Here is a 12,240-nt window from a genome sequence, read left to right as displayed (position 1 = left end):
TGCTCGGTCTTTGATAGCAAGCTATCAAATACAGTGCATTTCTCTGCTTTAAAAAAAGGTGTTTCATCAGATTCGAGGTGTTACCTCCTTTGTAGTGATGCGCGAATCATGAACGAATCATTCAATAAGAATCACTTTAATGACTCACAAGCCCAACTGACTCACTGACTCATCCCTGTTGCTGTTAGCAAACTAATTTCATTAGTAGAAATATATCTAGCTTATAATTAAAACTGTGTGAAAAAAAACAACAGCCAGTTTCTTAACGAAAACATTTCTGCTCTGAACTGGAAGAAAAAACCCTGAGTAGAAGCTCACATCAAGACAATAGCTCCTCGGTTCACAGTAGCATCACTCTGCTAACATGCTAACAGCACATTTGAGCTGCTCACCCCCTCCCTTCCTGTGCTGAATAAGCCTAAGCAAATCACTCAAGGACTCACTCACCCCCTCCCTCCTGGCTCAAAACTTCTTCTTCTTCTTCGTAGCTCTGCTCTAAAAGAACGTACGTACCTGGGCCCGCCTACTATCCTTGGAAAGGTAAAATGATTGGCTAGAATCCAAAGTGTATGACATCTCAGGACAAAAAAGCACCGAAATAAAGCACCGAAATGTGCGCTGCTTTTCGGTCTGGTTACTACCGTTTATGTCAGAACCGGTGCCATTATCAATAAGTCAGTTATTTACAAAAAATAATAACATAGTTTTATGTAGTTGTTGCAAACGTATTCACCTGGGGCAAAGGTGCAAGACTGTGGCTATTTGAGGAACTGCAGTTTTTGGTTCTTTTGCAAGGACTTCTTTTTACAACCTTGCAGGCTGCAGCTTGCGTCATAGTGCAGCATTTTTGTGCAATCAAAGCACAAACAGGTTTTTATAGTAGACACTGTAGAGCGTCTTGGACTTTTAGATTGAATGTGCTGATTGCATTCTGATTGGTTACAGCTGATATTGTTACCTTCAGGTTCAGTGACACTGAATGGCCAGAAGGAAGCGGTGCCCTTGGTAACAGGGGATCTAGCTGTGCTTAAGGCCTCCTCCTCATTTCTGCTCATCCAGATGTTTGGAGCCCAGATTCTGTGGTACCTAGATGGACCCCTGGCGTTCATCACCTTGCAGCCTGGCTTTGGAAACAAGGTGATCTTCAAACTACTCCTAGTGCTTTCATTATACTGTCCAATTGTAACATGGTTCAGAGGTCCAGTTTAGTGACCCAAGTTAGCTTCTGCAGATTAGCAAATTAGCTGTACAGATGTCACCCTCAAGTTATAACATCATTTAAGTGGGTGTTATATAGAAATGCCCTAACTGTAATGTTGTCACAGAGCCAACCTGCGATCTGCAAAGAAATAAGACACGTTCTATTATGTGGAATCTCAAAAAGCAGAGCGCTAGGGCCAGGTGGTAGGCACTAAACTCTAAAATTACCATAAAACACAATGTTCAAGCAATTCCATAACATGGGATCAATCCTTCTATGTTGGACATGGGTACATATGACAAGGTGCGCGGCCTGTGTGGAACACTGACCTGGAACCAGCGTGACGACTTTACCACCCCAGAAGGAGATGTGGAGAACAGCGTGACATCCTTTGTGGCAAAATTCACAACAGAGCTCTGCACCCTGCCTGGAGGAGCTGCACCAGAGGCCTGCTCCACGTACACCCAGAGGCGGCAGTATGCAGAGACTGTGTGTGCTGTCATCCACAGCCTCATCTTTCAGGTCAGTGTGATGGGTACTTCTGGTCATCTCTCACGAGTTTGTCGCCTTCGCTTTTATTCACACCTGCACCTCCATCTCTGATTCTACAGTTGTGTCACGACGTGGTGGAGAGGGAGCCATATTTCCGTCTCTGTCTGTCAGAGGTTTGCAGCTGTGTGCCGCAGGGATCCTGTCACTGCACCGTCCTCACTGCCTATGCCCGACACTGTGCTCAGGAAGGTGTTGTGGTCCAGTGGCGCAACCGCACCTTCTGCAGTAAGCTGGAGGACCGTTGCTTGTGTTGTTTTGAGGCTTAAGGGAAAAGTTATTACTATTTAGAGACCAAAAGAATGTTTTTTCTGATACAGTGTGCTAAAACCAATGCTCTGCTACGCTATCTCTTCCTTTCTCCCCAGCAATGCAGTGTTCAGGGGGTCAGGTGTACCAGGAGTGCGGTCGCACTTGTGGGAACTCATGCTCAGATTTGAGACACGGCTGGAGCTGTGATGACAGTCGCAGTCAAAGCTTGTGTGTTCCAGGCTGCCAGTGCCCACCAGGGCTTGTGCAGGACCAGCAGGGTCAGTGTGTTCCCATCTCTTTGTGCCCATGCATGCAAGGAGCAGTGATGTATTCACCTGGGGCCGTGGTTCAGAATAACTGCAACACCTGGTATGTAGTCAAGGAGTTTGTCTCACCTTTCTGCCGCTGCACACTTTGATCATGAAATATGTTTAGATTGAGAATTTTTAAATCTTTTATGAAATATTAAAGATGCAGATGTACACAAAAAAATAAACACTTCGTAAATGCATCAGAGCTCAGTGGGGAAAAAATCATACTGGATATCAATACTGGTATGGACTGGTCAGGAACCAGACGACGAAACATCATTTAATGGAAATGAAGACTACCAACCTGCAGATGGCTAAATTCAAAGACACCCAAAATTCAAAGTGAATAAAAGATGCAGTGGTACTCAGTAGTTTGTATTGCCCCCATTGTGGTGGATGGTGTCCGGGGGATCTCCTCCCTGATCAGGAGCAGGGCATCACTGAGCTGCTGGACATTCTGAGGTACACTGAGGTCAAACACAATGTCCCACAGATGTTCTGTTGCATTTAGGTCAAGTGAGCATCAGGACCAGTCAGTGGTGTAAATTCCTTTATCCTCCAGGAACAGCCTGCATACTCTCACCATATGAGGCCGGGCATTGCCGTGCAGCAGGAGACACCCAGGACTGCCTGCACCAGCGCAGGGTCTGACAGTGGGTCCAAGAAGCTCATCCTGATACTTAAACGCTGCCTAGCCTGTAGAGGTCTGCATGTGTTCCCCAAACCATCACTGACCCACCACCAATCTGTTCATGCTGAATGATGTTACAGGCAGCTCTCCACAGATTCTCCAGGCTCTTTCACATCTGTCACATGTGCTCAGGGTGAACCTGCTCTGAAAAGCACAGAGCACCAGTGGTAGCCCTGTCATTCCTGCTAGTTGGTAACTGACAATGCCAAATATCAAACTGGGCCCCATGATAGCTGCGATAGGCTCCAGCACCCCCCGCGACCCAGAGAAGGATAAGCGGAAGCGAATGGATGGATGGATCATCCCGAGGGAAATTGGGTTAAGGCTGCCAGCCTTGCCAGTGCCATCTTACCCTTCCAACCATACAGGAAGACAGGTCAGAGAGGTATAACAATGGAAAATGCACAACATGAGGAAAGACCCCCCCCCCCCAGACTGAGCTCCAACAGGGAGATCAGTTTGAGAACAGAAAAAAACACCTCAGCACATAAATCATCAGATCTCACAACATAGAAGACATAAGCTTCGAAGGCGTTTGGAGGGGCTGGGGGGTGAGTGTAGGTCTGTGTCAGTGCACGTGTGTGTGTGTTCCATGTTCAACTGAGAGAAAGTTTCCATTCACCCAGTTAAGCAAAAGTCAACAATTTTCGATCGATGCGGGCGGCCTTGAATGAGGGGAAAGAGTCACAACACAGTTTTGTTATCTAAGGGAGAATTTTTGTTGAAAAGCAATTTGTGTTGAATCTCCTCCAAGCTCTTGAGAGTGTGCTGGGAGACACAGCAATGGCACATATTGATGTACCACCCTGGTTGAGTTGGACTACCTGTCCTCCACCATAAAAGCCTCCTGTTTGGGGAATCTCATTGTTGCTTCTCTAATGCAGTTAATTTCATTATAACCCCAAAACTGATCAACAGCCCCTCTGCTACTTAACTGACCGCATCAGTATCCCCTGATGTCCTCGGAGTAATCTGGTATACTACACTTCTGAAGAAAGCAGAAATTAATGAAGTTACTTAGGTGTCATTTTTCTTTGACCTCATATAGATGATTGCTTTTCTGATTGTTGTTTTTTAACAGTACATTGTAAAAGCAGCCCTTTCTCTTTTATGGCTATCTGAGTGCAGCTTTTATCATTCGCCACCGGTCATAAAGACTCAGTTGAAGTAAGCATGTTTCATCATCATCGTCTGCAGAGCTACAGTATCATACTGACCCGGTTTCATGAACAAAGTCCTGTTTTATGAGTGCGGTAGGCGAGGCTGTTACAGATTTGTGCCTGTTCATCAGTGAGGACAGGTCGGTCTCTATGGAAACTCCTGACGTTGTGAGCCTGGCTGTAATAACTGGGGTAACTTGAATTTAGCTGTACCCTTGTGAATATCTGCACAAGTTAGCATTAGCCCAACTTTTATGTCATATACATGGCTTGCAAAAGTATTCGGCCCCCTTGAACTTTCCCACATTTTGTCACATTACAGCCACAAACATGAATCAATTTTATTGGAATTCCACCTGAAAGACCAACACAAAGTGGTGCACACGTGAGAAGTGGAACGAAAATCACACATGATTCCAAACATGTTTTACAAATAAATAACTGCAAAGTGGGGTGTATGTAATTATTCAGCCCCCTGAGTCAATACTTTGTAGAACCACCTTTTGCTGCAGTTCCAGCTGCCAGTCTTTTAGGGTCTGTCTCTACCAGCTTTGCACATCTACAGACTGAAATCTTTGCCCATTCTTCTTTGCAAAACAGCTGCAGCTCAGTCAGATTAGATGGGCAGCGTTTGTGAACAGCAGCTTTCAGATCTTGCCACAGATTGGATTTAGATCTGGACTTTGACTGGGCCGTTCTAACACATGGATATGTTTTGTTTTAAACCATCCCATTGTTTCCTGGCTTTATGTTTAGGGTCGTTGTCCTGCTGGAAGGTGAACCTCCGCCCCAGTCTCAAGTCTTTTGCAGACTCCAAGAGGTTTTCTTCCAAGACTGCCCTGTATTTGGCTCCATCCATCTTCCCATCAACTCTGACCAGCTTCCCTGTCCCTGCTGAAGAGAAGCACCCCCAGAGCATGATGCTGCCACCACCATATCTGACAGTGGGGATGGTGTGTTCAGAGTGATGTGCAGCGTTTTGCATTTTAGCCACAAAGTTCCATTTTGGTCTCATGTGACCAGAGCAGCTTCTTCCACATGTTTGCTGTGTCCCCCACATGGCTTGTGGCAAACTGCAAACGGGACTTCTTATGGTTTTCTGTTAACAATGGCTTTCTTCTTGCCACTCTTCCATAAAGGCCAACTTTGTGCAGTGCACGACTAATAGTTGTCCTATGGACAGATTCCCCCACCTGAGCTGTAGATCTCTGCAGCTCGTCCAGAGTCACCATGGGCCTCTTGGCTGCATTTCTGATCAGCGCTCTCCTTGTTCGGCCTGTGAGTTTAGGTGGACGGCCTTGTCTTGGTAGGTTTACAGTTGTGCCATACTCCTTCCATTTATGAATGATGGCTTGAACAGTGCTCCGTGGGATGTTCAAGGCTTGGGAAATCTTTGTGTAGCCTAAGCCTGCTTTAAATTTCTCAGTAACTTTATCCCTGACCTGTCTGGTGTGTTCTTTGGACTTCATGGTGTTGTTGCTCCCAATATTCTCTTAGACAACCTCTGAGGCCGTCACAGAGCAGCTGTATTTGTACTGACATTAGATCACACACAGGTGCACTCTATTTAGCCATTAGCACTCATCAGGCAATGTCTATGGGCAACTGACTGCACTCAGACCAAAGGGGCTGAATAATTACGCACACCCCACTTTGCAGTTATTTATTTGTAAAACATGTTTGGAATCATGTATGATTTTCGTTCCACTTCTCACGTGTGCACCACTTTGTGTTGGTCTTTCAGGTGGAATTCCAATAAAACTGATTCATGTTTGTGGCTGTAATGTGACAAAATGTGGGAAAGTTCAAGGGGGCCGAATACTTTTGCAAACCACTGTATTTAAATGACTGCAACTGCAAACTATAGATGCACATAAGAGCGTGATGCCTACTTGGTGGTGCAAGAGCTCTGATGAAATCACTCTATGTTCCTGCTTGCTGATACAGGATAGGTTGATTTCATTGCATTTCTTCACCATGTAACGGCAGTGTGCATTACTCTGTGGGTTTAAGTAACTTACCGACGGCTCAGATTAGTTTCTCTCTGATTTCTAATATATTGGGACATGTTGCTCTGTACAGAGTCCGTTTTGTACGTGACTTGTTTCCTTTGAGCTGGTGATATCAGTCTGACCTGAGTAATTGCTATGAGGAAACAGGGAAATTCTGGTTAATCATTAAGCAGATATCGTAAATGACATACAGTATATCAGGGCACGTTAAATGAAAAACACTGGCTGTTGATTCAAGCGAATCATTAAGTGATTCTCGTCACGCCTCAGCTGCTGTTAAAGGAGAATAAAAATGTATGGATGATAGTTTACTTTAGTGTCATCACTATGAAGTCTGCTTTATAGTGTATTCACTGTTTCACCTGCTAAACCAAACTTGTTAATAACAACGTTTCAGTAATAATCTTTAATAGACCTATAATGTCTTGGTAATACCATTCAGTAGATGTTCATACTAACTCCGCTCCCTCGTCTCTTCCCTCCATAGTGTGTGTGAGCAGGGATTGTTTAACTGCACTCAAGAGCTCTGTGAGGAGGTGAACCAGTGCCCCGGCACTCTGGTCTACTCCCCACGCTCCTGCCTCCTCACCTGCTCGAGCCTGGACCCTCCTGGCCAACAGCAGGGGTCAAGCGTCATGCAGTCAAGCTGCAGAGAGCCCCTGTCTGGCTGTGTGTGTCCACAGGGGACTGTCTTACTAGTGAGTGAAAACCTTTTTGTGCAGGTTTATGCAGATGTTGCTGTAGGTTTATGATCACATTCATTTCTGTTCCAGTCATATCCTCCCGAGGCCCTGCCTATTAATGCATGTCCTCTGTAGTGGACACACTACTTTTTATTCAACATCTGTAGGGTGCTAACATGGCTTATTTCAAACAGCTGGTGAGCAGAGGAGCTTCACTAAGGGCCAATATTAGATAGATAAGGATTATTTTCAACGTCAATCGTGCAAAAAATCATGAATCCCTTAATGTCAGCTCCTAATTAAATTTCATGGTGTTTTGTGAGTTTAGAGACAAACAACACAACGAGAGCTGTAGTCTTTGATGATGACCGACATTTTCGTACTTTACATCTTCTTTTCCTTCAGGGCGACCGCTGTGTTCTGCCAGATGAATGTCCATGTCACCACAATGGTCGACTTTATTACAGCAATGACACCATCACTAAGGACTGCAACACATGGTAATGTATGAGCTGAGTGCATCAAAATTCTTTAAGATATAATAATTATAAACGTATTCTTTTTACAACGTTATCATTTTTCCCTGCAGTGTGTGCAATGAGCGTCGCTGGCACTGTGGCCGCTCTGCCTGTGCTGGTGTATGTGTGGCAACGGGGGACCCACACTATGTGACGTTCGACGGTCGTTGCTACTCTTTCCTGGGTGACTGCCAGTACGTGTTAGCCAGGGAGACCAGCGGCTTATTCAGTGTCACGGCGGAGAACGTGCCGTGTGGAAGCACGGGAGTCACCTGCACAAAATCAGTCACCCTCAGTCTGGGAAACACGGTCATACATCTTCTAAGAGGTAGGGGGCTCAATGGTGCTGCTAAATGAGAGTTTATATCCAGCAAACATGGCCCCTTGGAACCCATGTGAGAGCAGAATACTGCTTTAGAAAAAGCCCCCTATTCACAAGAGCTCACCACATAGTTGATACAGTGGGGCAAAAAAGTATTTAGTCAGCCACCGATTGTGCAAGTTCCCCCACTTAAAATGATGACAGAGGTCAGTAATTTGCACCAGAGGTACACTTCAACTGTGAGAGACAGAATGTGAAAAAAAATCCATGAATCCACATGGTAGGATTTGTAAAGAATTTATTCGTAAATTAGGGTGGAAAATAAGTATCTGGTCACCTCAAACAAGGAAAATCTCTGGCTCTCACAGACCTGTAACGTCTTCTGTAAGAAGATTTTCTGTCCCCCACTCGTTACCTGTATGAATGGCACCTGTTTGAACCCATCATCTGTATAAAAGACACCTGTCCACAGCCTCAAACAGTCAGACTCCAAACTCCGCCATGGCCAAGACCAAAGAGTTTTCGAAGGACACCAGGAAAAGTATTGTAGACCTGCACCAGACTGGGAAGAGTGAATCTACAATAGGCAAGCAGCTTGGTGTGAAAAAAATCAACTGTGGGAGCAATCATCAGAAAATCGAAGACATACAAGACCAAGATCAATCTCCCTCGATCTGGGGCTCCACGCAAGATCTCATCCCGTGGGGTCAAAATGATCATGAGAACGGTGAGCAAAGATCCCAGAACCACACGGGGGGACCTGGTGAATGACCTGCAGAGAGCTGGGACCAAAGTAACAAAGGTCACCATCAGTAACACACTACAACGGCAGGGAATCAAATCCCGCAGTGCCAGACGTGTTCCGCTGCTGAAGCCAGTGCATGTCCAGGCCCGTCTGAAGTTTGCCAGAGAGCACATGGATGATACAGCAGAGGATTGGGAGAATGTCATGTGGTCAGATGAAACCAAAGTAGAACTTTTTGGTATAAACTCAACTCGTCGTGTTTGGAGGAAGAAGAATACTGAGTTGCATCCCAAGAACACCATACCTACTGTGAAGCATGGGGGTGGAAACACTCAAACTACTACACTCAAACTAGAGACCTTCTGATTCATACTCAAACATGTAAATCATTGCACGGGTAAGCTACTTGCCCTCAAAGGCAAAACCCCAAACGTCCCATCAAACAAGTTCGTCTGTGATCTGATATCTTGAGTTTAACTTAACTTTCACTGAAGTTTTGAATCACTTGTGTGTTCTTAGGTGCTGTTTTTATCAGACATGACTCACAAATGTGTCCTATTTCTATTTTGGCAAAGTGATTGTACTATGTGAGGAAAGTGAGGGTCTAATTGCTAAACTGTCTGTGACATTAGGTAATGCTGTGACAGTAAATGGGATGCCAGTTAGCCTACCAAAGTCTTACAGTGGCAGTGGCCTGACTTTGGAAAAAGTTGGCCTGTTTGTGTCCCTCTCGTCACGTCTTGGAGTCACTTTGCTGTGGGATGGAGGTAAGACGCACACATATAAACTAAATATAAAAGATCCTTTGCAGAAAATACACAGAAAAACATTGAAATACTTAAAGTGACACGCATTTGCTCCTTTAAAGTAGGGATTTAAGTTCATCCCTACTGGCCGTTAGAGCGATTACAGCCAGTCACAATTATCAGTATTTACAACAACATTAGTATATGTAGTTGCCATAGTGTCTGTGCCTTGCTTAAAAACTCTGTCCCATAATTGCTGCTTGCAACTTGCATTTCTTCTTCCAGGTATGCGTGTGTACGTGCGTTTGGCGGCCCATCTTCGTGGTCGGGTCGGGGGCCTGTGTGGTAACTTTGATGGGGACACAGAGAACGACTTCACAACACGGCAGGGAATTGTGGAATCGACAGCCGAGCTGTTTGGAAACTCTTGGAAGGTCAGCCCATCCTGCCCTGACGTGGCAGACCAGGACCTCCGGGACCCCTGCGCTGTAAGTTCACATTCACACACACAGAGGGATTTTTGGTTTTAGTCTGCGTTACACTAAGTTCTGACACTGTCTTCTTCAGCTGAACCCCCACAGAGTCACATGGGCCAGGAAAAAATGTGCTGTGCTGACTCAGGGACTCTTCTCAAGGTGCCACCCTGAGGTGCCCTTTCAGCAGTATTATGAGTGGTGTGTCTTTGATGCTTGTGGGTGAGTGGCAGCGCTAATCTATGCAAGACATATTAAACCTAAAAAAATATATACCGTATTTTTTTGGACCATAAGGTGCACAGGATTATACGGAGCATTAAGTGAAACAAAACAGTCAGATAACTCAAACTTTACTCAACTCATTCTTCTTGCTTCCTCCACTTTCCTACCATTGATTCATTAATGTTGAATTCTCTGCAGCGGCTCTATTCCCATGTTGTTGCAGTATATTAATGACTAACCTCGTATTGTGGATGGATTATCTCAGTTGTTCTCCTGACTGAAGTTTGGTCCGTTTACAGCATCCTGCGATTGCATTTGTCCCTAACCATCGGGAACCCTCACGTTAACTTTCCATCGACCATCCATCAAGCAGTGCGGCTTCATAGCTACCAAAGTCGTACTAAAACATTTTTTGACAGATTTTTGAGCGCCGTGAGGCACATAAAATCGGTTCGAGGTCAGTAAGCACAGCCAGAATTCATGCATAAGTATTATAAGGCGCACTGCAGATTTTTGAGAAAATTAAAGGATTTTAAGTGCGCTTTATAGTGCGGAAAATTCAGTTGTATCTAGCGTATTTATAATGCTGCAAGGTTAATGGGGTAATCTATTTTGCACTTTATCATCAGCTGTATCTGCTGTCTGAAGTATCTAGTTTCACTTTACAGATTTGTTTGAGTAAAACGGTCCGTACCCTTTTGCAGTTTAACAAACAATCCCTGTTTTTATGAGCATAAACTGAAATCTGATTAAACTGAGGCAAGAACAATGACTGTTTATGATATCAATTATCATTTGGTGAAAGAAAATTTTACTTGACCAAGAAAAATGCAATCTTCAGTCACTGGGTTTTAGTTAAAAAAAAACTGTCCGCTGTTACAAAAATGATTACAGGACTGCCACCAGCGAAGCATGCTGCTTATACAGCAGTTAGTAAGGAAAAATGTAACCAAGTCATTCTAAAACTGTGTATTTGGAGTAACAGTTTAAAGGTAGCTTTGTTGTTTGTCACGTGTTTTAGCTGTGACTCAGGTGGAGACTGTGAGTGTCTCTGTACAGCCATCGCTACCTACGCTGAAGAGTGTAACCGGCGAGGGGTCTACATCCACTGGAGGTCCCAGGAGCTCTGTCGTACGTTGGGGACCATCCTGCACACACGCCCATACCTGAGCTAATGTCCGGGGCACACTTCCTCTAACTTTAACTTCATCTTCCTGTAGCTCTGCAGTGTGACAACAGGCTGGTTTATGATCCCTGTGGTCCAGCTTGCTCGCGTTCATGTCCAACCATTCAGCAAAGTCCACATTCCAGCTGCGATGCTGTTTCCTGTGTGGAGGGCTGCTTCTGTCCTGCAGGCACTGTCCGACATGGTGAGACAGACTCTGCTCTGTCCATAGCTGTGATGTATAAAACTGAACACTACAGTTGACTCTGTATCGGTATTTTAATGTGACAAAGCAGAACTTGAAGCCACATGTCAGAAGAATGAGAGGAATGGGTGCTGAACGCCTAATACAACATGCATATGTGTGGGAAGTTAAACTAGGGCGATTTGCTTCTTTAGTTTAGAACTTACAGCCTTATGCTACATGCAGAACAAAAACCAACTAAAAACTGAGTGATGTGCACATTCACACACACTGCACAGCAGCAGTAACTTCACTGACGTGCCAGTTTTCAGGACTGGTGCAGGAAGAGGACCCAAACGTGGGGCTCTGAGACAAACAAGAGACACAAAGGCTGAAGGCAAATGTTAAAAATCCAAAATATTCTCCTTCAGGGCAAAAACGCAGGAAACAGAAGGTGAGCAAAGCATAAGAATGACAAGCAGTATGAACGGGCTAGAGGCAAGCACAGACAGGAACACAGGTATCGAAAACAGACACTCCAACAAACACTCACTGAGGTTTGAAATAGGACAGGTCACCAGAGAAAGAGAGACACGTGGGGATCAGCTGAAACTAATTCAGGTAACAAGACATGAAAGTAAAACTAAGACTAAAAGGTGCAAGACACAAATGACTGTCAAAATAAAACAGGAACTAACTAATCTCGTTAAATAACGTTAACCCCTAACCGCATTAACGCGGCGAATCTTGGTTAGCGAGTTAACGCGGATCGCCCCGTGCGTGGGGCTGCACGGCGTCAACGCGTTAGCGTGGTTAGCTCGTTAGCGCTGTGCTGCGTTAATGCGGTTATAGCGTTAACGTCATTGTAACGAGATTAATGCTGACAGCACTAGAAGTAACCTAAACAGGTAATGCCTAAAGCAGAGACAAAGACTCGACGAGATTAAAGAAACATGAGGGAGGCGGAAAAGTATAAGATACCAAAAGACTCACAGCAGGAAGG

At 44.9% G+C, this 12,240-nt stretch overlaps 1 protein-coding gene across 1 annotated transcript in view; it reads left to right on the top strand.

Annotated features, from left to right (window-relative positions):
- The first annotated feature begins 720 nt into the window (after positions 1 to 720).
- LOC120743463 (SCO-spondin-like) overlaps positions 721 to 12,240 on the top strand; it is a 13,694-nt gene continuing 2,174 nt past the window's right edge. Inside the window, exons 1-12 of the mRNA XM_040047105.1 lie at positions 721 to 1,137; positions 1,505 to 1,723; positions 1,813 to 1,978; positions 2,119 to 2,371; positions 6,664 to 6,874; positions 7,265 to 7,359; positions 7,449 to 7,705; positions 9,077 to 9,211; positions 9,476 to 9,678; positions 9,758 to 9,885; positions 10,910 to 11,019; positions 11,109 to 11,258. Of these exons, the coding sequence (XP_039903039.1) occupies positions 1,060 to 1,137; positions 1,505 to 1,723; positions 1,813 to 1,978; positions 2,119 to 2,371; positions 6,664 to 6,874; positions 7,265 to 7,359; positions 7,449 to 7,705; positions 9,077 to 9,211; positions 9,476 to 9,678; positions 9,758 to 9,885; positions 10,910 to 11,019; positions 11,109 to 11,258 (2,005 nt within the window). The 5' untranslated portion in view covers positions 721 to 1,059. The remainder of the gene's footprint in view (positions 1,138 to 1,504; positions 1,724 to 1,812; positions 1,979 to 2,118; positions 2,372 to 6,663; positions 6,875 to 7,264; positions 7,360 to 7,448; positions 7,706 to 9,076; positions 9,212 to 9,475; positions 9,679 to 9,757; positions 9,886 to 10,909; positions 11,020 to 11,108; positions 11,259 to 12,240) is intronic.

This window comes from Simochromis diagramma, unplaced genomic scaffold (genome assembly GCF_900408965.1).
Source record: "Simochromis diagramma unplaced genomic scaffold, fSimDia1.1 OVJJ01000715.1, whole genome shotgun sequence".
Taxonomy (NCBI): Eukaryota; Metazoa; Chordata; class Actinopteri; order Cichliformes; family Cichlidae; genus Simochromis; species Simochromis diagramma.
This window is presented reverse-complemented; position numbering and strand designations above follow the sequence as displayed.